Source organism: Thermobia domestica, chromosome 10 (assembly GCF_964235325.1).
Source record: "Thermobia domestica chromosome 10, izTheDome1.hap1.1, whole genome shotgun sequence".
In the NCBI taxonomy this organism is placed as follows: domain Eukaryota; kingdom Metazoa; phylum Arthropoda; class Insecta; order Zygentoma; family Lepismatidae; genus Thermobia; species Thermobia domestica.
Genome location: NC_137463.1, coordinates 101,898,703 through 101,923,992, shown reverse-complemented (window position 1 = coordinate 101,923,992; position 25,290 = coordinate 101,898,703). Strand labels below are relative to the sequence as shown.

Sequence of the window (25,290 nt, the reverse complement as noted above, 5' to 3'; positions counted from 1 at the left end):
TTTTGTGATATATAATAATTGTATGGTGCTTCACATACTCCACCAGATACGCTAGAAGAATTAGGAGTTTTACGATCTGATTGTTGTTACTATTCAGAAGATAGAGGTATATCTTTAGTAATTTCCTTTTTCAAGTGAAAGGTTTCCGATTTGTAATTAATTGGTACATGAAGAAAGATTTTTTTATCCCTTTATACTAATAGATAAGTATGTGCTACGAAAACAAAGGAAATGTAGTCCATTATTTTTCTTCCATACTAGCAGAAATGTCCGTTCTTTGAACGTGGAGAATGAGGAACTTGAAAAATATCTAACAGTCTTCTTCCCCTGGCTCATTCCATGTCAAATGAACCAATATCAGATTTTATGGTTGCCCTTACATCATGGATTTTCTTCATATTTTGTCTGTGGGTAGATACCCATGAGAAATGACCACAGGAATATTTGCAGATTTTTATCTCTTAAACGGACCTCAGGAAAAATAAATGAAAATCTGGCATTTTCCGAGACTTCTGCCGCGGAAAAATCGACACGTAATGTTAAACATTCTGTAACTCCCTTATTTTTCGGCCAATTGAAGTGTTTCTGGTGTCAAATTAAAGCTAATAGTCTCTACGATTCAGAACTACTGTTGAATCATAGAAAAGTGGTTCATAGAAAAGAGATACAAACTCTGAAACACAATTTATATGATTTATATGTGATTTTTGTAAAAAAATCATATCTGCTAAATCACTGAAAACACAACCTCCACATTTTTACCTCAGATTCACCTGAATATGTATGTTCAATAGTGCAAAAATGAAAAGGGTGTTTTTTGTGGTTTGTCAGTAAGAAATTATAATGCAGGGACACGACTTATGGCACGTTATTAACATTTAACATTAACATGTTATTAACTATAGAAATGTTGCATTTTGTTGGAATGTTTACTACATTGGTTACATTTGGCTTGGTTGAGATGAACACGTAACGTGCAAAAATTAATATATTGAAACATTATTTTATGAATACGGAAGGGTATCATAAATATTGAAGGAAGTCAATTGCAATGACATTCTCGCTCACTCACTCCCCATCACACATACCCACGTTACTATTACTAGTGGCTCTAAGGACCAGGTGCCTCACGTGAATTTCAAAAATTGCGCCGTATAGAGTGGATGGCCGCCATTTTGAAAAAGTTTGCCGCCATTTTGAAACTGTACATTGGATCACTTGATTGTTAGATACACTAAATTTTATGTCTTTTGCTTCTATTCTCAAAATTTCAAGTCAAAATACTGAAAATTACGACCTGGAGTGTAGATGGCCGCCATTTTAAAAATCGACCGCCATTTTGAAAGTTGACATTGCTTCACTTTAATGGTACGCACAGTAAATTGTATATGTCTCATGCTTCTATTCATAAAATTTCAAGTCGAAAACCCGAAAACCGCCATATAGCGTGGATGGCCAACCATTTTGAAAATCTGGCCGCCATTTTGAAATTTTACTTCTGTTCTATACTATAAAGCAAATTTCGAGCGTCTCACGGTTCTTACCTCAACATTTCGTGTTAAAAGACTGGAAATTACGCCGTAAAGAGTGGATGGCATCCATTTTGAAATTTTACTTTTGATCACCGCCAAAATCTATACAGCAAGTTTAGGGTATCTCGTAGTCCTATCCTAAAAATTTCGTATTAAAATACCGAAAATTGCGCCCTGTAGCGTGGTACAGACAGACACAGGAAAATCCAAAAGCAGATCGAGTCCAAGTAGGAGCCTCACTGACGTTCGGCAATTAGTTTATATATATATATATAATGTTACTGAGTGACTGTTATTTGGTATTTCGAATTTACTCTAACAATGTTACAAATGGAACCAGGTGACTAGTGTTCGGTTTGCAGGCAGTATGAGGAATGTGAGGAAGTTCCAGACAGGAAAGTAACTTCCGTGTGTGATATGAAAGCAAGTGATGTGGAAGTTATCAGACTTAGAGCCAAATGTTCTGACTTGAAATTTATTTGTGATTTCCATTTAAAGCAGTATTTATCTCTTTATGAAGACAGGCAGAGAACATGCATTGATCCTTTTCTAAAGCATAAGAAAAGGGTAGTGAAAAGTTTAAAATCTATTTCGCTGGCATTTTCCAGAAGATTTACAGATATTGAACTAATTCCTGGCACAAAATTGTGTATATCTTGCAGGAAAGCAGTGATAGCAAACAGCAGCAAATCGGACAGTGAAATCAACTTTGATTCTGATGACGCTTACGAACCAGATGAATCTGTCTCAGAAAAACCTAATAAAGCGTGTGAATTACTTAACTGTTCACCACTGAAAGCTACCAAAAGAAAAGTGGACAGAAGAGGCACATACTTAACACATAAGGCTAGTCGTCTTGCTGCCAGTTTCACAGGGTTAGCAGCAAACGCTTTTGGTACGGACGGGCCCCAGTCCTGTAAGAATGAAGTGGATGAAGACAAAAAATGCAAGGATTGTGAAAGTCTGATGGAGAGACTTAGCGCAAAGTTTTCTGCCAGCAGTGTTGATGAGAAAGTCCAAATATTAACCCTTGTCCCTGAATCATGGAGTATCCAAGACACAGTGTCTTATTTCAATACCACTGTGTATTTAGCAAAAAAAGCAAGGAAAATATTACAAAATATCACGAAATTTTGAGGTAAGAACCGTGAGACGCTCGAAATTTGCTTTATAGTATAGAACAGAAGTAAAATTTCAAAATGGCGGCCAGATTTTCAAAATGGTGGCCATCCACGCTATAGGGCGGTTTTCGGGTTTTCGACTTGAAATTTTATGAATAGAAGCATGGGACATATACAATTTACTGTGCGTACCATTAAAGTGGAGCAATGTCAACTTTCAAAATGGCGGTCGATTTTTAAAATGGCGGCCATCTACACTCCAGGTCGTAATTTTCAGTATTTTGACTTGAAATTTTGAGAATAGAAGCAAAAGACATAAAATTTAGTGTATCTAACAATCAAGTGATCCAATGTACAGTTTCAAAATGGCGGCAAACTTTTTCAAAATGGCGGCCATCCACTCTATACGGCGCAATTTTTGAAATTCACGTGAGGCACCTGGTCCTTAGAGCCACTAGTAATAGTAACGTGGGTATGTGTGATGGGGAGTGAGTGAGCGAGAATGTCATTGCAATTGACTTCCTTCAATATTTATGATACCCTTCCGTATTCATAAAATAATGTTTCAATATATTAATTTTTGCACGTTACGTGTTCATCTCAACCAAGCCAAATGTAACCAATGTAGTAAACATTCCAACAAAATGCAACATTTCTATAGTTAATAACATGTTAATGTTAAATGTTAATAACGTGCCATAAGTCGTGTCCCTGCATTATAATTTCTTACTGTCAAACCACAAAAAACACCCTTTTCATTTTTGCACTATTGAACATACATATTTAGGTGAATCTGAGGTAAAAATGTGGAGGTTGTGTTTTCAGTGATTTAGCAGATATGATTTTTTTTTTTACAAAAATCACATATAAATCATATAAATTGTGTTTCAGAGTTAGTATCTCTTTTCTATGAACCACTTTTTCTGATTCAACAGTAGTTCTGAATCGTAGAGACTATTAGCTTTAATTTGACACCAGAAACACTTCAATTGGCCGAAAAATAAGGGAGTTACGTAATTTTTAACATTACGTGTCGATTTTTCCGCGGCAGAAGTCTCGGAAAATGCCAGATTTTCATTTATTTTTCCTGAGGTCCGTTTAGGAGATAAAAATCTGCAAATATTCCTGTGGTCATTTCTCATGGGTATCTACCCAAAGAAAAAATATGAAGAAAATCCATGACAAAAGGGCAAATGGCATTGGTTCATTTCACATGGAATAAGCCCCCTTAAAATACGCATATCAATGAAGCTGTAGTAATAAACACTCTATAAAATATTCTATTTTTGCATGAATTTTGAACCCACTTCTCCTTTAGTATATGCTCTTTAAGGAAAGTTATATTATGAAATCCCAGCTTGTGGTAGGTAATAACTACACTCAGAAACTAATTTCAAAACGTTCAACCATTTCCTCGTGACCTGATCCACGAAAAAATATCAACGTCGATTTAAATGAGAAGAAAGCAATAGAAAACGCCCTTTTCCTTCCCTTAACATTGAAATTTTCAAAAACATGGTGTGGTGTGTCCCGTTTTCCAAATGAGTTGTCGTGTACCGAATTTCATCTTCCTAACTTGTCGTGCTCATGAAATGTAATTTTGGCTGAAATTTTGGATTATCTCTTCATTACGATGTGCCCTTTAATCAAAGTAACACAATAAATAAATAATAATAAGCTATGTTCCAAAATCTTTTCGTTGAAAAATTCGAAGAAAAATGTTCAAACGAGGAAAGGATAGGCGCAGGTAGTAACGCACGGTGGGAACATATTAAACGTTGCTTACAGCAGGCTGCAGAAGAAGCAGTAGGTTACCGTGAGCACAAAACTGCTAAAAAAAACCATGGGTTACAGAGCACATGTTGCAGAAAATGAGGGAAAGGAAGATGTGGAAACAGGTTGATACAGAAGAGGGCAGAAAGATGTACAGAAAGTTAAATAATGAATTACGAAGAGAAACAGACAGAGCGAGGGAAGAGTTTTACAAAAGAAAATGCGAGGACATAGAAGAATTAGAAAGAGTTGGAAAATATGAGGAAACGTACAAGGAGGTGAAATCTATGGAATTTCGGAGGAAACAAGGGAGCATTATGATGGCAGTAGAAAAAAAGAATGGGAAGGTAGTCAGCGAGAGAAATGAGGTCATAGGAAGGTGGAAAGAATACGTTGAAGACTTATATGAGAGTAGGGATAGACCGTGTTGCCTAAATGTTGAAGTAGAAAATGAAGTAGGCGAGGATGATAAAGGATTTAGTATTCTTCGGAATGAGTTTGAAAAGGCTATATCCGAGATTAGGAATGGAAAGGCAACCGGAATAGATAACATACCAATCGAATTCATTAAAAATATAGAGGAGAATGGCCAAAAGACTTTCTGAAAACGATCATGATACCGATGGCTAAGAAATCGAACCCAAAGAGATGTGAGGATTATAGAACTATTAGTCTCATATCTCATGCAGCTAAAATTCTGCTCCGAATACTAAATAGAAGGTTATATGGAAGAACAAATAAAGATGTTGAGGAGGAGCAGTTCGGGTTCAGAAGAGGCAAGGGCACAAGAGATGCTATTGGATTATTAAGGGCGATCGGTGAAAGATTCATAGAAAAAGGGAAAGAGGTGTATGTTGTATTTATTGATCTAGAAAAGGCTTTTGACCGCGTGAATTGGGAATTGTTGTTGGGAGTTCTAACAAAGATAGGGTTGGAATGGAAAGATAGAAGACTCATAAGAAACTTATACATGAACCAACAAGTAAGTGTTAGGATAGGGGAAGAACTGACGGAAGAGAGTGCAATTGGAAGGGGAGTTCGACAAGGATGCTGCCTCTCGCCAACACTATTTAATGTCTATCTAGAAGAGATAGTGAAAAAGAGCCTACATAATGATGATGGCATTTCGGTAGGAGGTAGAATGATTAGATGCATAAGATTTGCAGACGATATGGCGCTTCTTGCAGAATCTGAAAAGAAAATCAATAAAATGTTAGAAAAAATGAGAAAGGGCTTTGAAGAATATGGGATGAAAATAAATGTTAGAAAGACAAAAGCCATGGTGATTGGAATGAAGGGGTCTGTGTCAAATATAAAAGTAGGAGGGGAGAAAATAGAACAAGTGAATAGTTTTCGATACCTGGGTAGTATTCTTAGTAATGACATGAAGTGCGAACGTGAAATAAAAGCAAGGATAGGAATGGCGAAAGAAGCCTTTAGGAGGAAGAAAAGTCTGTTTTGTGAGACCTTGAATAAAGAGTTGAGAAAAAGACTCATAAAATGCTTCCTGTGGAGTGTTGTACTGTATGGGGCGGAAACGTGGACATTACGTAAAAGTGACGAAAATCGACGGGAAGCCTTCGAAAGGTGGGTGTGGAGAAGAATGGAAAGAATTAGTTGGGTAGAGCGGAAAACGAATGAGAGAGTGTTAGAAATGGTGGGTGAGAAAATAACACTTTTAGATGAGGAAGAGAAACTGGTTAGGACATTGCCTAAGAAGAGATTGTATCATGAGGGACGTCCTAGAGGGTACGGTGGTGGGAAAGAGAGGGAGGGGGCGAAGGAGACCACAATTAATGGATGATTTTAAAACAGAAAGATCATACGCGAAGACGAAAAGGTTAGCGGAGGACCGTGGAGCATGGAAGCTTCTAAGCTGCGGCAAGTGACCTGCCAAGAAAGGCAGAATACCTATGATGATGATGATGATGTTCCAAAATTCATTTTAGGCTGCTCAACTTCCCCGTGATGCGATTCCATACAACATGCAACATTACTTTCAATGTGAATAATGGAACCATGGAGAATCGCTCCCTTCCCTTAAACGAAAATGTTCAAGAACGTCAACACATACCCACTTATTTTTAATGAGGAGCTTATATGCCGTGTTTCTCTTCTTCCTAACTTGGCGGGCTCGTGACATATTGTTCTTTTTTTTTTTTTACATTAATTTTAAACTCACTTCTCCTAGGATGTGCCTATGAATCAAAGTAATATGATAAAAACCCAGCTCTTAGTAGGTAATAACTACTGTGTGTTCAAAAATTCATTTCAAACTGCTTAACTGTTTCCTCGTGATGCGATCAGAAACAACATACAATGTCGCTTTCAAATTACAGGAAATGATACCCTCCCCGCCTAAAATGGAAATTATCAAAAAACGCTGGGAGGGGTCCACTTATATTTTATGAGAAATTTATGTAAAAGTTTCATCTTTTTAATTTAACAGCTTCGTGAGATACTAAGTTTTGTAAATAGATTTTTTACTCTCCTATATAGAATTCGCCTTATAATGAAAGTAACACGATTAAAAACCCAGTTATAATATCTACATTCAAAAATTCACAGACTGTTAAACTGTTTTCCCGTAACGCAAGCACAAACAAGAACCTTTTTATTTTTACATAATAGATTACAGTTTAACACTGTTGCAGGGAATTTAATCGAGTGGAAACAATATTCGTTATTCATGATTTTCAACCATTTTTTGTTTACAATGGTATTCTGTTCTGTGATAAATACATATTTTTAAGTCAATTCTGAAACTAGACATGCACTAAGTAGCACGATTAAGAAAAATAATTATAATCACATTATGTTATTTCAATCGAAATTTTGAAGTATTTTTTTAGAGGTGGGTTTTATTGTGGGTTTTACCCGTCCAAAAAAAAAAAATAAATAAATAAACTGCGAAATTTTGGGCTGGGGAAAATTCCAACAACCCTGCGTATTACTATATCCCTCACATGATTGTTAAGGCTTAGGTCCGGAAATTTAGCAGGAAAGAATAAAAGTCGTATAACAGATAGAGTACATTGGGTTACCATGACAGTATGAAGACACACGTTATCATGTTTGTGAACTGGGTTCCTGAAAGAGTTCGGATAAAGTCGGAGGACAGGACTAACGACGAGAAATGTACGATGCAGTAATCATATTCGACTGAAATAAGCCCGGATTCTAGCTTGATGTATGGATATTCTAGATTATTATATAGTTCATTTCGACGCAAACGATCCTCCTGTCCAGGAGCCCACAATACAAAGATACTGGAAAAGACATTCGAATTTCAAATATTCTGCTTTTTATGTGCATACCACCGATTGTTCACTTATACGTCATGATTCATACAAGTACCAAATCTCCGTACTAATCATTCAGTCTTTCATATTCACATAGGTCACGCTCAAAGCCATTTAAGTGCTCAATAGCCATATAAGGTGGCGTGGTTCTAACGTTGTAAATGCATGCTGAGATAAATTGAAAAATTATTCGATTAAACAACTGCACTTATCGTGTTATGCGACGACTTTCAAGCTATACTCCTATATGCACTATGATTAGCTAACTTTCTATGATTTTCGGTATTCTGAAACCTAAGTACAACAACGCGAATCAATTGTCTTGTGTACTGAACATGGTGATTAGACAATAGAAAACTAGAAGAAGGTCTAATTGTCTGATGAGGCAATATTTTTACTCCATTTTATGTATGATCTATAGGTCTGCACGGGCCAGAAGCTGTAGCCCGGCCCGGCCCGGCCCGAACTCGTGTGATAATCAAATGAGTCCTAAATAAGCCCGAATTACAGAAACTTTATAATGTATGCAAAATTCTATTTTTATTTACAGCAAGTAGAAGTTTAATTTTGCAGTTGTGTGCTTTAAAAGTTCTCCAGAAAGAACAGTCCAAACGTCCAATAAATATCGTTGTACAGTACATTTACAAAATTAGGCTAGAAAAGGCCCGAGGAATATGGTTGTATTTTTTTTTAAATTTACGGTCCGAGCTCGGTCCGGGCCCGAAGTGATTTATGCTTTGTTGCCTCGAGTCCGGCCCGCGGGTTTCGGTCCGAGCCCGTGTAGACCTCTACTATGATCGTGTGAGTGTTTAGCGGAAAGCCCATGTGGAGCCAAAGCCTCTAGAGAGTGTCAATACTATAGACTGGTGGTGGCGGTAGTGTGGAGTATGGAGTTTTGTTAGAAAGAACTAGATTTCTTAGTCGTTGTAGAGTAATCGGTTGTATAGCAATGTGAATCATTAATCTGGTGGACTGAGTATTACATTACACCATGTTGGAAGTTTTCCTTTATGCTGCTGGTATCTTCTAAGAGGATGAGGATGACACATTAGCCTGTCTTGACATGGATACCTGTGCAATAATAGCTGAATCAACATAATTTAACTTTCCAATACAATTCATGAGTAAACTTCCAAGATCTTAACCTCATTGAATCGCTATCGGATATCACAGAATGCGAATGTAGTGCCTCAAGATATATGTATCCAGCTCGATATTGAAGACTGCATTACACTCAACTGCTGTCAAGTGCTCAAGTGAACAATTTCTCAGCTGTTTGGTCGCCTGATCATTGCCCACCTATGGCAAAATATAAGGCGTGAGATATCATAAACTAAGGTGTAGATGTGTAGGAATGAAAGCCTTACAATCTGTATATAAATTAATATGATCTGGATTAATTTTGTAAAAATTTAAAAACGATAGTAAATAAAGCAATTACGAGTATATACAGAAGTTGGACAGAATGTGAATATGGGAAACCACTACTGAGCAACGGTCATTTTAACAGATTAACGTTTCGGACTGCAATCGTTTCTTTTCCTGTTCTAGTGTAAATCCTGACCACTGTTAACTGTTATCAGTTCATTCATGAGTGTCGTATTATTGTGTAGGCGAGCCACCATTATTGGTCCTACACACTTCAAACTGGGGAGCTTGTTTCTGCCTGCCTAGTTTTCGAGTTTTTAACAATGTTCGCACTTGTTCTGGGACAATTGCAAGCTACTGTGCAAAATGCCAAGTAGGCACCAGTGTAAATAGGAAAACATTTTTTTCGAACCTTAATAGGGTTCAAAAGTGAAACTCTGATACGAAATGCAAGAGTAAGAGGTAATTAAAATGAATTGCCACTCCAAGGAGAAGAACTGTCACGGGAGTATCCACGAAACTTAAGTGCAATCGTGTTAACCTCATTACTAAACAATAGTGAGGTTTGACCCGTATAAAATGACTATTCAACAAGGCTGCAATCACCATGTTTCTCGTGAAAGCAGTGAAAGTCAACGAGAGGTAGGGTTGCCATATTTTTTTGATCCAAACTACGGACAAACCTTAAAATGACGGCCCATCAAAGAAACACAGAATAAATATGTTAAAATGTCTTACCTAACAATCACCTTTTTAGGTTATTACACAATTGTTTACTGTAATACTTAAAACCTATTGGAAACTAACCTGTTTTATAATTTTCTTTCATTAATACATATACAATAAATCTTGCCATTAAATTATGTCTATTAAATCTAACCAAAAGAACCATGGAATGGAAAAATGAGATATTTATTGAAAACATAACCTACTTTATTAATAATAATTAAAATGTAAGGTGTATGATGAAAATACAATTCTTTTCGTCCGAGATTTTAGTGATTCCAACTAAGGAATTTTCGGGCAGCTCCAAAAGCTGTTTCATGCTTTGTACAATACGGACACGGACACCGATCCAAAAATACAAACAGTCCGTACAAAATACGGACATATGGCAACCCTAACGAGAGGCTATACTGGCGCTAAGACGACAGAGACTAATGAAAACATGTAATGTTGCCAGATAATTCCAGTGTGTAAATTATGCTATTGATAGTGGGGGAAATAAACGAAGCTCAAGAGGACACAGAGGTCTGAATAGCTAAAAATGAAAAAAAAATGACGCTCTTTCCTTTATTATGCAATCACAGATATGGTTATCTAGCAATAGTAATAAACAGGGAACTTATAAATCAATATTAAAATGTATTGAAAATAACCAAATGTAATTCACTCATAATACTGAAAATTTCCACAGTCTCTTTTAGTGTTGGTTTTGGATGTTCACTCTTAGGCTGCTTTCCTTTCTAATCTTTATAGTCAGTGGTCGAAGTGAGACAATATGGTGGTATGCCATACCACTTCAATTTTTTCAGTAATGAGGACATACCATCTCTGGTTTTTCAGTGATGAAGACAATATTTAAATAACTGGTATGTTGAGTCAAAATCATAATAAAACATACCGCCTCTGCTTTTTTCCCACTTAGAACACTGATTATAGTTATATAAACATTGGTATTTGAATGTTTTAATATTACAACACACCTCTTCAGTTGCAACCATAAACGTGCATACTTGTTGTTGTTGTTGTTTTTTTCTACATCCTCTTGTCCATCAGTTAAGGAATTCTCAAATCAATATGTGACTTCCTTATATGTAGTTAGTACATCGAAACTCAAATTAAACAACAAACTGAAGTATATAAGAAAACGTTGTAAGTAACAAGTATAGACGCACTAAAGTAGTTAAATTGGGCAAAGGTGAAAACAAGGAAAAATAAAGTGTATACTGTGGCAGCTGTGAATATACAGGTAGGCGAGACCTAAAATGAGTAGCTCCATTGTTCAGTGTTTTATACAGAACGTTATCTGCTTTTCTTCTCTTTAATTAGTCAAATAAAGATGGTCACAACAAACTGTCGAATACTCAATGTACGTATACGAAAAGAGATAATTAATATTTTACTTCTCCTGTTTCTGCAACGATCTTGTACATGATAATTTATATTTTCCTATCGTTACTTACTTTCTCCCCAGGCGCTCTCTCAGATACTTTTTTAAGTACGTTGAGAAAACAAATCGGTTTGTATGAGTTTGGAACCCACTTGTTGACATAGTTTTTTAAAGTTATTGAAATTGCATCATTTATATACTAGCATCAATTACTCGCTTCGCTGGGTTACATTAAGAAAAAAATAGTAATATGTTCTGTTAGTCAGTCACTTTTTACTATTACTAAAGTACTCTTTAATAGACTGTATCGGTCATTTTTCGATGACTTTTATGTCCCCGTCCCTTCTCCATGTTGCGGGCCACGGCATCGGAAGTGTCATTGTACATCTCAGTGATCCCTAAAACTATGAATTCGTCACTAATATTGGTATCTCGATCATTATATCTATCTATCTATCTATCTATCTATCTATCTATCTATCTATCTATCTATCTATCTATATATATATATATATATATATATATATATATATATATATATATATATTCCTTCCCCAAGTTGTGAGGCTGAATTTGGATTTCAACGAAATCGGAAGTGTCACTGTTCATCTCAGCGTCTCCGAAAACAATGAAATCGACATTAATATCGGTCATTTCCGATCATTTTTAAATGTCTCTCTCCTTCCCACCTTAAATGTACAACGTCAAAGTGATATGACAAAAGCAATCTCAGGCTTAAATTTCATCTAGGTTATAAATTTGATCGAGATCGGTCCGGTGATTCAAGAGTTTTTGAGTTTTATTTATTTTTTAACTCCTCCCTCCCCCTACCCCAAGTTCTGTTGTCAAAGTGAATAGATCAATACCATCTCAGGTCCGAACTTTATCTATGTTGAAAATTTGATTATATCAGTTTCGGGGGGGGGGGGAGGGTCAAGATTGATGAAGTTACAAAGACAGTCACTTTCATTTATTTTTTTTAACTATATCTCCATCTTCCACTTCCCGTTCAAAATGATATGACAAAAATTATCCCAGGTCCGAACGTCATCTATATGGAAAATTTTATCGAGATCGGTTGGTTGGTTCAGGAGTTGTTTTATTTATTTTTATATATAAATATTCCACTCACCTTCCCCTCCTCAACATTCTACCGTCAAAGTGAAAATATAAAAAAATCCAGGCCCGAATTCCATCTATGTGAAAATTTGATCAAGATCGGTCGGGTGGATCAAGAATTATTAAGTTTTATTTATTTTTTTCTTAGATCTCTCCCCTTCTCACCATCCCCTAAGTTCTACCGTAAAAGTGATATTACAGAAAACCACCCCAGATCCGAACCTCATCTATGTTGAACATTTGGTTAAGCTCGGTTGGGCGGCTTAAGCGTCATGAAGTCACAGAGACAGTCACTTTTATTTTAATTTTTTTAAACATATATCAACTTCTCCCTCCCCTATGTAAAAGTGAGTGACAAATACATTCCAGGCGCGAATCTTATCTATGTTGAAAATTTGATCAAGAGTCAAGAGTGGGTCAAGAGTTATTAACTTTTATTTATTTTCATATATTTCCACACATCTACTGTTGAAGTGAAATGGTAAAAAAAAAAAAACTTCCCAGGTTCGATCCTCATCTAGGTTGAAAATTCGATTGAGATCGATCAGGTGGTTCAAGAGCTATTAACTCACGAACATTGTCACTTTTATCTTTATATATATATATATATATTGATTTTTGTATATCTCCCCCTCCTGACCCTCCCCGATGTTGCTCCGTCAAAGTGGAACAACAAAAGACACCCCAGGCACGAACCTCATATATGTTGAGAATTTGATCGAGATTGGTCGTTTGGTTCAAGAGTTAAGTTTTATTTATTTTTTTATAATTTCCCCTCCATCCCCTCCCCTAAGTTCTACCGTCAAAGTGAATAGCTAAAAGCACTCTCAGGGCAGGACCTCTTCTACGTCAAAAATTTGATCGAGATCGGTCAGGTGGTTCAAGAGATTAAGAGTCACAAACATAGTCACTTTCAATTGTATAATATATATATATATATATATATATATATATATATATATATATATATATATATATAAAATTTCATGATAGCTGACCCATTTTTAGTTTCCTCATATACGTTTCTGTTTCCTGATTTGTAATGTAATTCGTTCCTGATTGTTCCCATGATATTATTTCCATTTACCTTGTTAATTCTTCTTATTCTTCATCTTCATTTTCTCCACAGTCTTGTGGTAACAAAATCTCCATTAAATATTTTATTGTGTCCTCCATTTTCTCTGCATATTCCCTATCCTGTTTTCGATGTTACTGACTTATTACCTTTTATTGTATATGTATATGTATATCGCTATTGTATATGGGTATCCTCATGGATCTAATTTTAGGTTTGTAGTTATGAAAGATCTCTAACTTTCTTCTTTCAGTTTTCTTTATTTCTCCTTTATGCTACTATATTGTCTTTATCTAATTTCTCTCAAATCCTATATTATTACAGGATTTTATAATATCACAAATGTTCTTAATGTATTTAATATTTCGGTTATGTTTTTAAAACAGTGTATATATTTTGCAGATGCCATTCATCAAATTAAATTGCACCTTTAGATAATATGTGTAACTACTTAGACACTGCCAATCACAATTCGTACAAACCAACCGAATATTAATTGAAACTATCGATACTCAATTGCTAGAATTTTATTATAAAAACTATGCATTTCTTCCAACTTTATTTTATTCAATAGTTTACTCAAATCTGGTAATACTTTCTATAACCTCTTTCAATAGATATTACTTACAATTCTATCTACTATGCCGTAATCATACATATACATTTGTATGTAATCCATATTCCATATTGAATCTTTTTCAATTAAGAAAAACACATTTTTCACCTACTATTTATCTTAACTATAAGGCATGTGCAACAACCCCAAAACCATTTTTACCAATTCTCAACATCTTCTAACTGTTTCATTTCAAAATTTATTAGATTGTTTATTTATTGCATTTGTTGAATTTTTAATGGTCTTTATTATTTCCGTTTCTAGTTTCTATGTTACAATCTCTAAGTATTTGTGCTAAACGTATGGTTCTCTAGAATTATTCCCAATTAATTTTATTTGCATTAAATATATTGCCATGTTCTTTTTTTTATTTTCTTTACATAGATTATCTTTTTCTAGATCAAATAGTATTATGTCGTGATCGGTGATTACAGTGGCAGCAAGTACTCTACAATTTCATACGGTGTTGGCTTTATTTTATGTTTTCAAAGGTTACATTTATTTTGAACCCTTTACCTTGTCTATTTCTGTAAGTTGACGGATTTCCTTCTTCGTTTATGATACTAAGATTCTTTTCGATTATTAGGTTCTCTATCAGTTCTCCTTTGTCTTTGTTCCTCGTATGCCATATTACTAAGTTGGCGTTGGCATAGGCACACATGCATACTCTTATGATCATTATATGTTTCACATATTTTCGCATTGTTTGGTAACAATAGCTTGATTGATATCCTAATATGGTAACAGCAATTTATTAAAATTTAGCGTTCCACGTGTGGTATTATTTCCACACAGTTAGTAAGGGAATTTCCAAATTATGACCATATATATGTTTCTATTTCTATATATAACTGGTGTACATCTTTTTTAAAATGACATCTGCTTTTCCTTTATTGTTCGCATGTTTAATTCTCTCACTTCTCATGTTTGTTAGTGTACTATTTCTGTATAAGGTTCTTGTATGGCAACTATGTTTTCAATTTCTACTGTGAATGTATTTCACCCGGGCTTTATTACAATCATTATATTTTTATCCTTTTATGTTAGCTACCAATATGTTTTTCTTTCCAATTATTTGTTGTTTCTTTCGTTTATTTTACTATGTATATTAGACCATGTCTAATTTGTGTTGTGATATCATGCGCAAATATCTCTGTACTTTCTTTAGCTACTAATTCTTTACTAATTTAAATTGATCTGTATGTAAGTTATTATTTATTATTTTCATTTTTGTCGTCAGATTCGTTTTGGATTTTGTAATTTTGTGTATTATTTTTATTATTTCATTCTCTTATATTTTCAGAGTCTAATAAGTAATGCTGATATTTCGGTTTCTTTCTTAATTTTGTTTCATTTATATTATCATTTACGAGATAACTTATTATGGTTTTTATATCTTCTATTGTGCTTATCATGTCAGATTTTACATCTATAAAATTTTCTCCAAACATGTTTCCAGAAAACTATATGTTCTTTTCTTGTGTTCATCTTTTATGTTATCCATTATATTCACATGAACATTATAGTGAGTTTTAGTTTTATACTTTGTAAATTTCATAGAAAAGTGAGCTTTGGGTTGATTAAATGCATTAAACATATACTGTATATTCTTGTCCTAGATTGATAAATACATCACACATATATATCTCTATATTTATATTTTCCTTCTTAATTAACAATATTTTATCACTATTGACATTGAGTTTGCTAAATTTATTTTGTTTTTTTCTTAGATTTCTCTTACTTAATTTCCGTTCTTCTTTTGTCTGAATTATAATATGATGAACAATTGCGTCCAACACCAATTAATACTTAGGGTAATTTCATATCGCTTGCATATAGGGAACATTGCAAATACCCCAGAGCAATGTTCAGATAAGACAAAGTGCTTTAAGTAATGCATGAGTGAATCTCTTGAAGCTAAAGAGCCAGTATAAAATGTACTTTTTTATATCCATGCTGAGTTGTGATGTTGCAATGTGACTTTATCCGAGCCATGCTATTTAGTGCGAAAACACCTCTTTGTTCCTAGCTCCTAAAAGCCTGTTTTTGTAATCATTACAGTGTGAGATACTTGCATTGCGGTTGTCTGGAGAATCACTAGATGACACATTGATTTTCATTTCATCGCAAGAAGCTTTCTGAAGTCGAGGGATTTAGGCACAATGCGATGAAACATTTATCGTTATATTTCTGGGAAGTTGCTTAATTGATGCCTTCTTTGTTCCATTATTATTTTCCATTTAGTGCAGTCGCTTGGTACAAATTTCAATAAGAATATTTCTTTTCTGGATACCAGAATAAAATTTGGGATAGTTATTTAGATGGTAATAAACAATAAAAAACCACCGGGACACAAGTCATATGAGCTTCTATAAAAGGAGGGGAGGAGGATAATGATTGCAGTTAAGTTATTTGGCAGTAGAGTGATAAATAGAAAATAAAGGGAGTAAAATTAAATAATATGGGAGCATTTACTAAATTATTGCGTTGAATTATTGCGTGTTAAGATAGAATATAGTATCCCTGGTGGATGAGTGGCTCCACTCGTCGCCTTGCAATCAAGGGGTTCCGAGTGCGATTCCCGGTGGGGACACTACTGGTTCGGATCCTTCGTTAAACTGTAGGAGCCGTCCTTAGAACGTCATCATCATCCCATGGAAGGCAATGGCAAGACCACCATGGGTTCACCTTGCCCAGGGACCTTCGGGCCAACTACCTGCCCTCGGACAGAACACCCATCATCATCAAGTAGAATATTAAAAATAAAATTATATGTACAAAAGTGTGTTTCAAATCTATTCTTTTTTATTTCGAAAATTGCTAAAATAAAAATGTAACCTTAATGAATATTCCTTCCTTCCTTTCTTTTTTAAAAAGAAATTGCGAACAATTTTAAAGAGTACTATATTTTAATCGTTCTGTACTAGAGATGGAATGCTTGTCTAAGTCTTATCTATCAATAACTCACTCACTGTATACATTGTCCATCACAAGAGCATAAGGTGGTACACTGCATGTTCAAGCTTTGACATTTGCATTTGTTCATACACATTGTTTTGCAGTGGCAGCAGGTTAATTCCGAACATTTCTTGATACTTCTGGAAGAACTGTCCATAATGGTGTAAGCCATGGTGGGGAATCTGAGACTTTCCATCCCCAGTCGATAACGTCAGGAATGTCAGGCTGACGCTGTAGACACTGTCTCCAAACACTGGCTTGAAACATTGTTCTTTTCAAGTGATATCTTAAAGCATCTTCAGTAGGGGTATATTTTCAAGGGATCTATTTTCTGTGTGAAAAGCAGTGGCGGCTGGTGCCAATTTATTAGGTAGTGACAGAACTATATTATTATTATTATTATTATTATTATTATTATTATTATTATTATTATTATTATTATTATTATTATTAGAACATATATAGAATTTCAATTTAATTATAATCGATTGTGCTTACATTATCAGTAATCAGGTAGGTACTGGTTCTCTTGCTTCTTTCACTGAAGTTCTATTCTTCTTCATGCTAGTCAGTTATATATTGAAGTGAATTCAGAAATCAAATTTGGGAATAAATCTTGAGATGCTCTTATTTAACTAAGTTTGTTATTTATCTTGTTGATAAAAAAGACACATACACACTGATATTGAATAAAACACGAGTACACTGTTTAAAAAGAAACACTTCACTTGCACTGTTTGTTCTCTTCGAACATTCAACTGAACACGTTTGGTTGACTAGTTAAGATGCACGATACTGAATCTCCATGCGACGATTTTTCTTGCTGGAAAAGACGTCGATAATTTTTTTTTTTTTGTTAAAATTATCTATCTCATTAACGAATGTCTTTTCACATAACAACATGCCTAACGCAGTTAATCTTTCCTCTTTCATGGTATTTCTTAGGAAAGTTTTTATTCTGTTCAACATCGAGAAACATTTCTCTGCTTCTGCTGTTGACATTGGCATAGTTATCAATAACTGTAAGAGTTTAACTGTTTCTTGAAACATGTCGCACAATTCATCGTCTATAATGAACATTAAGAATGACACCGCGCCAGACACCGTTCTCAGTTCGCGTCTCGAATAGCACACTTGAAGTTCGCTTTTTAATTTCTTTTCCTCCAAGAAGGGATATTTTTTAACCATCGGGGAACCCCTTTTTGTAATTGTCAAATTCTTCTACAGCAAATAATCTCGTAGCTACAAGGTGCTCAGTGAAGTGAAATCTAGATTTGATCTCCACTAGGATTGCATCACAAACTTCTAATGCTTGTCTTTTTTTGTCGTTATAGAACGCCTCACTTCGCCATATTTTTGCACATGGTCCGTCTCTTGCAGTTTCTAATTCGGTTTCTACTTCCTGAATAATGTCAATTTGTTCTCTGACTGACTGCATACCAAGTTGAAAATTATGCAGATGTTTTCGAACCTTGACAAGATCAGTACATTTCTTCTGTAGTTGGCTGAAAATAGTTTCTACGTGTGGCATAATCTTGTGGAAAAAAGTCGACCAAAATACGAAATTTTCTTCATTTAATAATAGCTTGTACGCGGAAGATTGAGTTAAGATGGTTTGTAATGTTATATCTTCACAGTTTTCTATTGCTAACATAACATCAATTAGATCTTTCCGATACTCGTAAACTGTATTTACTCCACGAGACTGAAAATTCCACCTGGTGTGAGAAACCCGCGGCAACCCCCAAGCAGTGTATATGAGATCGTGAAATATCGGCTGCTTTCGGATTCTGCGTGACAAGCTTTCGTTGTCACGAGCTAGAAGCAATGGAAAGCCTTTCCCGTACACAGCTGATAGGGCGCGTATATGGTGATACCACTATGCCAAGCAGCATTCAGAAGCAAGGGCCTGGTGACAGTCACCGAAGCAGAGTTGCCACCGCCAGGTCTTTCGCGCTAGGTCTTGCGACTAAATAGATACGGCAGCGGGCAGAAAAAAGGAAGAAATTCAGAAGCAGTTATGATATTTAACTCGCTTTCTTTTAATATTCTGAATCTTCTACCTCTCAAGGCAGTGACATGTCACGGCGTCACTGCCTCAGAGGCCGCCACTGGTGAAAAGTATCCTTTTGCATTCATTGACTGTTTTGTTGTGCTGATTGTGTCATGCAGAAGCACTGTAAAATACTGTATCATATCAAAATCATCATCAGATAAAATGAATGAGGTAGACAATCGAATAAAGACATCCATTAGTTCTGGCAGTGTCTTCCACACATTACAAGCTTTAGTTTTACTAACCCCATGAAAAGAAGATACTGTGTCACAACCCGTGTAAGCATGAAAAAACGGCAATGCTTCACAAGTTTCAGGACATACATTTTGTAACATTTCACAGAGTGAAAACTGTTTTCTGTTTTTCCCAACACCGGAAATAAAGTACAAGTTCTGCAAATCGAGAGCCTGCAACTCCTTCAGGGCCGCTGCAGCAATTATTATTACATCTGAATCAACTGTTGAAATTACAACATTTTTGTGGCCACATAAAACTGCATCTTTCACATGTAGAAGAATTGCTATATCTGCTTCTTCTGTGAACAAGGAGACAGTTGGTTGTTGTTATGGTAGGATCCTACACAAATTATGAGGTCTTCATCAGTGCAAATAACAACCTTACAACCAACTTCCAGTGATTCAATTTTAGAAGCAAGTAAGTGGAAAAGTCGCTTTTTACTTTCATCAACTTGCAAAAATTTCCTAAATATTCTTGGGAATGGTGTTGTTCTTTTGATTAACACTTTTTCTCCAGAACCTGGTTTCAAACGAGTGTCAGCCTTACGACTTCTTGCCAAGTATCTGTCAAATACTACATCAACTGTATCAAATTTCTGCAGGTGAGATTCTACGGCAGGTCGAAATATTTTGGTTGCAAATTCTCCAAATGTTTTAGATGAACCTAGAGTAAGAGAATGTATAAGGGCAGCACCATCTATAACAATAGCCGAGCAAAGTGAAATACTACAGTCACTGTCATTATTCTCACAAACATCTGAAGATAAACAGGTAATAATGTCAGACTTTCTTGATGGTTTGTGAAGTTTGCCGAACTCGCTAATAGAGAGAGGGCATGGGTGAGTTTCGTGAGAAAAAATGTTGTAACGTCAGGTTGCCTAATCTGACTCGCCACATATAATTTGCATAATATATTTGCGTCCTTTCTAAGGACTGTTGTTTGCATTTGAAGTTTAGATTTCCCCTTTGTCATTCTGTTGTTAAATAACACTAAATTACACCTTTTAATTACTGTATAAATTGATGTTTTCCCTTCAATCAACCTCTCTTGTACAAAATTTTCATACAGACATTTTCCAAGATTCTTGGCTTCTCTGGCCGACTTCTCTGCATCTTTTGTTGCACATATTTTGCTAACTGCTGTTGTTAATATATCTTCTTCAAATAGGTTACCATAGTTTTTAAAGGAAACTACAACATTTAAAACGTGTTCCTTATATCTTTTCAAAAGCTTTGCTGCTTTCCTTATGCTGTACGTCATTTATTTTCATCACCTGCATCTTCTTCACCATCAAAAACTGTTCTTCAAAGTCAGATATCATTTTTACAACATCTGGCCCTGCAACCATCCATTCCAAAAGTGCAGCAGGTTTGTCAAAAAGACCTATTGCTCCACCAATTCCTTTAACTTGTTTGTTATTTTGCTCATGCAAATGGCCATTCGTCATTGCTGAAAATGCTCGATTGCTCCTCTGACTTACGAATTTGCCGTTCATGAATTCTTTATATATAAACGGATGGCGCATCTCCAGTTCTTTCAGGTTTTGATGAAAACTGGCAACCAGCGGGCATAGTTTGTGTGGTCTAAAACAAACATCCAGGGACATATATCTTCCAGAATAGTTTTGAATTGTACAAAATTTCCTTCACGCACACTTTGTAAGAAAGATAGCAATAGAATCTGTAGTTCCATAGTTATTGACCAGAAAATAAATCGCGGAGATTCTTCATTGCGTAGATTACACCATTCGTTAAAATTTAAATATGACATTCCTTCTGAGACGTTGATATATTTATATGCTTCGTATGCTTTTGTTTTCAAAATATATAGTGCAGCCACTGTTACTTGGTGAGCATAGCGAGCGCGCTTGATATGAGAGCATGATAGAAGCGATTCAGCTCGTCCAGTTGATGTTACTCTAGCATCAACTAATATATCAGTCCATGAGATTACTGAGATTACTTAAACAACATGAGATTACTTAAAAACACATACTTAACACTTAACTACAATAATACCTTTGGATTTACTTATAAGGTCTGAACACGTCATTCAAAGTTTAAAAACGATTTTTTTTCGATTTTACAGTAAATAGCATGTTTAATTTTGCATTAAAATGGATGAAAATATGCCATAATTCCTTTATTTGTAAATCTATTACCTTAATATTTTTAAAAGCGCGTTATTTGAATTTAGCATGCCAATGAACATATAGATTGGCCCGAAGAACGGCAAAATTGGAGTATTTTCAGTTTGTGCCGCCATTTTGGACGCCATCTTGAATTCTGTCCGACGGGGTGATCATCGGTTTTGTGTCCCGGCGGTTTTTCATTCGACATGTTATAATTAATAAATTTGCCAAGTTTCATACTGGTATCCAGAATAGAAATATTTTTGTGCCAAGCGACTGCACTAATTCTGTTATCATTATTTGGGGTTGAAATCTATCAAGGATAAAAGGAAGAATTCATCACCTTCAGGATTTAAGAAAAATAATTATGTACGATAATAGCATATATTTTATTTGAAACTGATCTATTATCTCCAATACATGGAGTTAACAGTTATGTAACAGAGGCTGAATTCCATCCAGATCTTTCGTAAAGAAGTTTCACGCAAATTTCATTAAAAAAAAAAATCGATTTTGATACAAGATGTATGTAGTGTTTGTGACTTTTGCTCAATTCTCATTCCTTAGGATTGAAATCAATCAAGAAAAAATGGAAAATTTATACCCGTAAGTTTTCAGCCTTAGGCTAAAAGCAGTGTTAAAATTGAGGTACGCCCTGACTATTGTGTTTTCTGTCCTTTCCGCAACCTCTAACAATCCTTTTCTCAGTTTATTGGAGAGTATAGGGAAATTTTAACTGCCATGACAGTGTTACTTGAAGAATAACTTATAAAAACGTATTACTAGTTTTTTCTGATCTACAGGGTGGTCCGGAAGTGGGCGTACTCTCCCTTTAGTTTCAAACAGGATAGGGTTAGTTATGGTAGAATGTTTATACACAGTTACCTTGAAGTCTTAAGTGTCTTAAGAGTCATAAACATCGGTATCATCACTATCCATGTCGTAACACAGCTGAATTTTGCGCCAAGTTCTTTCAGATGTTTTGCGGAGATACTCCGGAGTTACGAGGGTGAAGGCGTGTTCCACAGCTGTTCGTAATTCCTGCGTTATGTGATATCGAGTGTTTCGTACTTGTTGCTTTATGAAACATCAGAAAGCGTTGTCTGGTGTCGTCAGATTGGAACTTCTTGGAGGCCCGGCAAAGGAAGCTGGTGAAGATGCAAAATCTCTTCCAATCCAGCCTCCAGGAAGCGTCTGATTAAGGTAATTGCGCACGTGAATCGCGAAAAACAGCAGGAAACAAATAAACATGGATAGCAATGTTGCCAGACAATGCCAAGCAATGTTACCAAACAGATGTAGGTAAAATTTAAAACCGTCAGTAAACACCAATTAGGGGTACGCCCATTTCTAGACCACGCTGTACATCGACCATTTTCTAAAATTATCCTTTTTGTGCGTCAAGTAAGAGTCGTGAACGATGAATTCTTTAATTAAATTGAAATATTTGTTATAAATTGGAAAGAGAAAATTAAACTTCTATAGAGATTGTACAGATTAAATGTTACCTAAATGAGACAAAACTTCACTAGCTCATAGCACTTTTAAAGTGATTATGATATTTTTTTTTCAGGTGTTCATAAATGCTATAACTGATTTTGAGATGAAACAAAGGGGTGAAAATGCTGAAGGTAGGTAAATGCAAATAAATAAATGACACTCGAGAAATGCATATTTGTTTTGATTTATGAAATCTCATATCGACCAGAAATTTTAATCTTTTCTATACTGTTGAGACCAATACATATGTTGGGGTTCACAATATGTGTACATGAATTTTAAAAATTAATGCTCTGTCGCCGCGGATACAGAGAATAATATTCTTTTCATGAAAAAGTATCCATTGAGTAGATGTTGTTTTATAAAATGATAGATCTATTTAATATACTTTAGGATAGTATTGGAGGTTATTTTAACAAGATTCTACTTCACGTCGAACAACACAGAGATGATTTATCAAAAATGTACTAGAACTTTTAGAATAGACGATTAAGCGTTTCCAAACCTACACCTTGCACCTTAAAATTATTTGTCTAAGACTAGCCTGAAGGAAAATCTTTGCGTTAAATAGGAATATTCAGGTTTTAAAAATGTCTCTGTTTGATCCAATAGTCAATTTTCCGATATGTGTGTTGTGTGCTGCAATAGATTTGTTTAACATACTCCTTAGATCTTGTATGATAGTCCCCAAACAGACATTTGAAGTGACTTTGTGTCTATTGTGTGACTAATAAAGTGCTTTACTTAGCAGTTAAGCTTCTTTGAAATTATTTTACAAGTACGTGTATTAAAATTGTAGGCGTCAGAATTATGTGGGGAAATGTAGATGAAAGTATGCTACTATTAGAAGAACAACAATAGATACAATCTGATATATAACTGCATTTTTACATACAGGGAATATAGTACGCAGTACATATAGTTAAAATTTAAGCAGGGTGAACAACTGTGAATTATTAAATATTGCTAATGAACGGTATAGATTTTAGGATTATAAAAGTTAACTTTTCTTGAAAGTTATGCATAATAATTTCCTCTCGATCATCTCACTTTCTTCACCTTAGAGTTATCTACAGATTGATATGTGTTTAATCTTTGGGCTCCTTTTAGACTACTGTTGCGAATTCGCATCATACTACTAATGCGTGCTACTGCGAACCAGAGTGTAGCGATGGAAGCAGATATTCGTGGCGTACTCACTCAAATTATCTTTGTACACTCTCTCTTCTATTGACGATTTTGTATTGTTCTGTTAGATTGAGAATTTTGGAGGTAACAGAACAATATGCTCGTGTATTTTTTCTTGTTTCATTTTTCGTTCTACTGAAAAAAGAAGCTCAAATCATAAAACAGGTCTGACAGTTATGAATGTTTCTATGGTTCAGAATGCTATGGAGACCATGTGTTTTTCGAGATATTACAGTAATGTACTTATTTGCTTTGTCGCAACATACTGGAAATTTATAAAAATAAAATAGTTCTAGCACATTTTTCGGTTGGTCCAATTTTAGTAACCTTAATTCATGTGAGATATGTAACTGAATATTTTTCAACTCTCTTAATTAATTAATCAAACCTTAATAGTTAATTATTATTTTTGGCTAGGTCTCATTAACCATCCTGTGTATTGTTGTGCCACTAGCGTTATAACTAAAAGCTTGATGAGGGTTGTAACGATTTCGAAAGAAACATATATAGGCAGAGAGAAGAGAAAGATAAAAGTTATGAGAAATCTTATTATAGTGTAGTTACGCAGCACCACTGTTTTAAAAAGGGGAATTATAGGGTATTGTGGTACATTGAGTTCATACGGGAAGTCATAACTTTGTCCAACGACAGTGGATAGGAACAAGAGTTTAAAAGACCTTGACGATAGTGAAATTAAGTGGAGTATTGGAATAAATGGGCAACGCAAAGATAATAAGTTACTCATTTTTCGAGCGGCTTTTTGTATATAATCAAGTTGCATGCAATTGTATATCGTGCAAATATCTTTTAATAAGTCTTTTCTGTGTGGAGTGTGTGATAATTTATTCAATATCGGGATATTACAAAGGATCGATAGAGTTGAGCTTCGAGAAGTAGTGAGTAAGATTCTTCAACGCCCTACAAAGAAAGGTATACATATAACATTTTATAAAGAAGGGTTAGTGGTTCCGTTTCTTTGGAGACACCTGTATTATGTTGTGTTACAAATAAATTGCAGTTGGAGTATTTCGTAAGTGGGCTCATTAGTATTTATTAAATATATTGTGTTCTTCAACTCAATTGGCTTAAATAGTAACCTTGGTGAATCATATATGGAAAAATATTAAGATTTTATATTGTATTTTGTTAAATATTGTATCTCATTTATCCTATCAGTTTGGGATATATAAACATATTA

General features: G+C 35.0%; 1 protein-coding gene across 2 annotated transcripts in view; it reads left to right on the top strand.

The window, feature by feature from the left end:
* LOC145662607 (phospholipid-transporting ATPase ABCA1-like) overlaps nt 1-25,290 on the top strand; it is a 1,231,974-nt gene that overhangs the window by 777,342 nt on the left and 429,342 nt on the right. For both annotated transcript variants that reach the window (XM_081728328.1, XM_081728326.1), the window contains one exon: nt 22,978-23,035. In XM_081728328.1, the coding sequence (XP_081584454.1) occupies nt 22,978-23,035 (58 nt within the window). The remainder of the gene's footprint in view (nt 1-22,977; nt 23,036-25,290) is intronic.